Source organism: Triticum aestivum, chromosome 6D (genome assembly GCF_018294505.1).
Source record: "Triticum aestivum cultivar Chinese Spring chromosome 6D, IWGSC CS RefSeq v2.1, whole genome shotgun sequence".
Lineage (NCBI taxonomy): Eukaryota > Viridiplantae > Streptophyta > Magnoliopsida > Poales > Poaceae > Triticum > Triticum aestivum.
Window position 1 is genome coordinate 4,597,806 of NC_057811.1, and position 3,377 is coordinate 4,601,182.

Genomic DNA, 3,377 nt, shown 5'->3' on the forward strand with positions numbered 1-3,377 from the left:
CCTGCCGTCCACCACATGGGCCACACAATGAGATCCGGCCTCTAAGAACGTGCAATTCAGATTTAACTTGCTTTTATCTAATAGAGTAGTATGTGCTATATGTACATCCACTTGCTTCAGAATCAACTACTAGGCACACCTCATCGGATTAGATTGAAAGTAGCTGCGAGATGAGATGCTCCTTGGTTGGTTACATGCATATAGTCACCAGCGTCAGGTGGATTAACGAGCTGCTCGGCTCGTTAAGCTCGTACTTGTTAAGCTCGTGATCATTAAGGCTCAGCTCGTCAAGATTAACAAGCAGATAACCCTGCTCGGCTCGGCTCGTTGGAAGCTCGTTAAGCTCGGGCGCTCGTTAACAGATTTTGATGTGTTGCGGTCTACTAGATGTGTGTGTAGATGTGATTTTTGAGAAGAAAGATGATGACTACAAAAGGATATGCACAAATTTGTGGCCTCCTATGTAGATTAAATGGTGCTCATTATTCCCTTGTATTTGTGGCCTCCTATGTAGATTAAATCTATAGTCAAATGATGCTCATTATTTTACAATACAAGTGAAAATGACATATCTATTAATTTTATGTCGACTTTAGGACTATGAAGAAGAAAGATCTTGATAATTTCTCTTGATGGGTGGATGACGTGACAGAGGTATCTTCATCCATCCGATCAGACCAGACCCGACATCTGCGCCCGTGCAGTGCATGGGCTTCCATGAAGGTTTGACTGCCATCACGTGCATAAGCTTAACTGCTCGAGTATGGCGAGATGCTCCTTGGTTACATGGATGCACACAGAAGCGGTGGATCAAGTGGCTCAGCTGCTACGTGGTGAATGCATGTGCATGCAGCCTTGCCGCCAGATTATATTAGCATCACTCCGAGTGGATCTTAGTGCAGCTAGCGTGGAGGCCCATGCGTGACCTGTCCTCTCTCATTCTTTATTTTTTGGCGATGAAAATATTGGGAGCACTGTGAGTCCATCTGGTGAAGTTAGGCAAAGGTTTCTACTAGACAGCCACGCGAGAGGCATCTTTGATCCTGCTCTCCCACGGACACGCCGCGGCAGATGCATGTGCATGTTCATGGCTCCATCATATATCAACTTGCTACTTATGTGCATAGATAAGCACTTGCTTCCAAATTAACTACTCCCTCCGTTCCTAAATATAAGTCTCTAGGGTTCCCCGGTCCTTCCCCGCCGCCACATCCGCCCCAACGCCGGCCGCCGGCGACGCAGGCCAACGCCGGCCGGCGAACCGGAGAAGAAGCTTCTGTATCTCCGTTCCCGGAGCACAGGGACTCCGCCTCCATCCGCAGGAACGGCGGCCAGCGCCCTCCCCATCTCCAGATCGCATGCCACCCGCCCCAACGCCGGCCACCGGCTACTCAGGCCAAACGCGATGTCCAGGTAGCTCATGCGCCTCTCTCTCCGTACGTACGTGTTCTGGTTCGCTCTCAATGTCCGTGCTGTGCGGTGTGCGTGTGTGTGTGCCATGGCTCTGTGTGATGTGTGTTGTGGAGTCAAATGTTTGACTGCTTGATTTGGTACTAGCTAGCTTAGTGCTAATAGCTATGGGTATCTACATGAATGGCTAATTTGACTACTTGCATTTAGTACTAGCGAACGACAAGTGTGTGTTATGTTTATGTAAATTGCAAATTTGACTACTTAATTTGGTACTGTGAACTGCTGAGTATTCTCTGTTTATATAAATTACGATACAAGCGAGTTTGACTGCTCTCATTTGATACAAGCGAACTGCTAGTGTGCCGCAACACAAGTACGGCTTGGAAATTGGCCAAGTGCTAGTGCGTGCTACTGCAAATTTGACTGCTCACATTTGGTACAAGGGAACTGCTAGTCTGTGCTCTTTTAATATAAATTGCAAATTTGACTGCTCCATTTGGTAGTAGCGAACTGCTAGTGTGTTCTCTGTTTTTACAAATTGCAAATTTGAATGCTTGATTTGGTACTTGGGACTGCTACTGTTACTTCCATTTGCAAACTCATACTTGGTTGTATAGATGGAAGGACCCAAAGTAAAAGCTCGGTGGGATCGAGAGGCCACCAGAATTTTCTGTGAGTGTGCCGCTGCACAAGTACGGCTTGGAAATAGGCCAACCAAGGCTTTAACTCCTGCTGGATATAAGGGTTTAATTGCAGCCTTCAACGCACAGACCGGAAGAAACTATGTACAGAAGCAATTCAGGAATCGTTGGGATGATATGAAAGATATATACTCTGCATGGGTATTTTACAAAAACAAAGCTACTGGGCTTGGATGGGATGATGTGGAGCAAACTATTACAGCAGATGATGATCAGTGGGCTTCATTGATTGCGGTTAGTTGATTTCATACGTGAATATCTACTACTGTCACGCTATATTATGCCACTAAAAGCGTTACCTTGTTATTTTGTTCGTGCAGATTCACAAGCCAATTAAAGCTTTTCGCCATGGACCTCCAGATAGCTTGAATAAGCTAGCAATCATGTTTGAAAAGGCTAACGTTGATGGACTCTCATCTGTCATGCCTGGAGTGGATAATGAAGAGGTGGAAGAAACTAAAACTGAGGAAGATATACATGAGTTGTATGAAGAAGAGAATGAGACTCAAGTTCCCAGCCCTGTTCAACCAAGCCCAGCACAACCAAAGCGCAAGCGTCCAAAAAGTGCAATTCCTTGTAGTCCATCCAAGTTCAAGAAAAATAATGTGCCAAAGGACTTCAAAAGGTTTGTTGATCATGTCATACAGGAAGATTGTGCCGGCCAAACTAGTAAGACCGCTGACAATGATGATATTCTTGCCATTATGGAAGAGGTTGCCAAGTGTGGAGCCTCCGAGACTAGTGATGAGTACTACATGGCTAGAAAGTTGTTTGCCAAACCATCAAACCGCAGCTTCTTTTATGCAATGAAGACAAATGAAGGGAGACTCAATTGGCTCAAGAGACAGTTTGATGATAGAAAGAAGTAGCTTCTGTCGTGTATCTTTACTTATTTTGGTTCTTTTGAACAATTTGAAACATGTGTTTGCTTGTTGTACCATGTTGAATTATGCATTTGCTACGTAAATTGTGCACTGTTAAAACATGTTCTGTATGGATTAAATGATGGTTTGTGGTACTGACGGACGGTCAGTGTCTCATGTAATATATAATTAATACCATATGCTATGACGAGTTCAAAAATATTGTCATGTGCTAGAATATGTGAAAACTAGTATGATCCCAGTTCAAATATGTGAGACTAGCCATCTACGACTAAAACAATTCAAGTCGGGCCATTTACTATTAAAACAGTGAAATCAGCACTTAAACCCAATCTACAGAAGAACAAAGGGTGTTATGGTCATTTCAGCATGTTTCAGC

General features: G+C 44.3%; 1 protein-coding gene across 1 annotated transcript; it reads left to right on the top strand.

Annotated features, from left to right (window-relative positions):
* Positions 1-1,113: 1,113 nt before the first annotated feature.
* Positions 1,114-3,159, top strand: LOC123140681 (L10-interacting MYB domain-containing protein). The gene is made up of 3 exons (XM_044559967.1): positions 1,114-1,413; positions 2,031-2,348; positions 2,435-3,159. The coding sequence occupies exons 2-3, from the start codon at positions 2,031-2,033 to the stop codon at positions 2,981-2,983; spliced, it is 867 nt and encodes a 288-aa protein (XP_044415902.1). The 5' UTR covers positions 1,114-1,413; the 3' UTR covers positions 2,984-3,159.
* Positions 3,160-3,377: the final 218 nt, after the last annotated feature.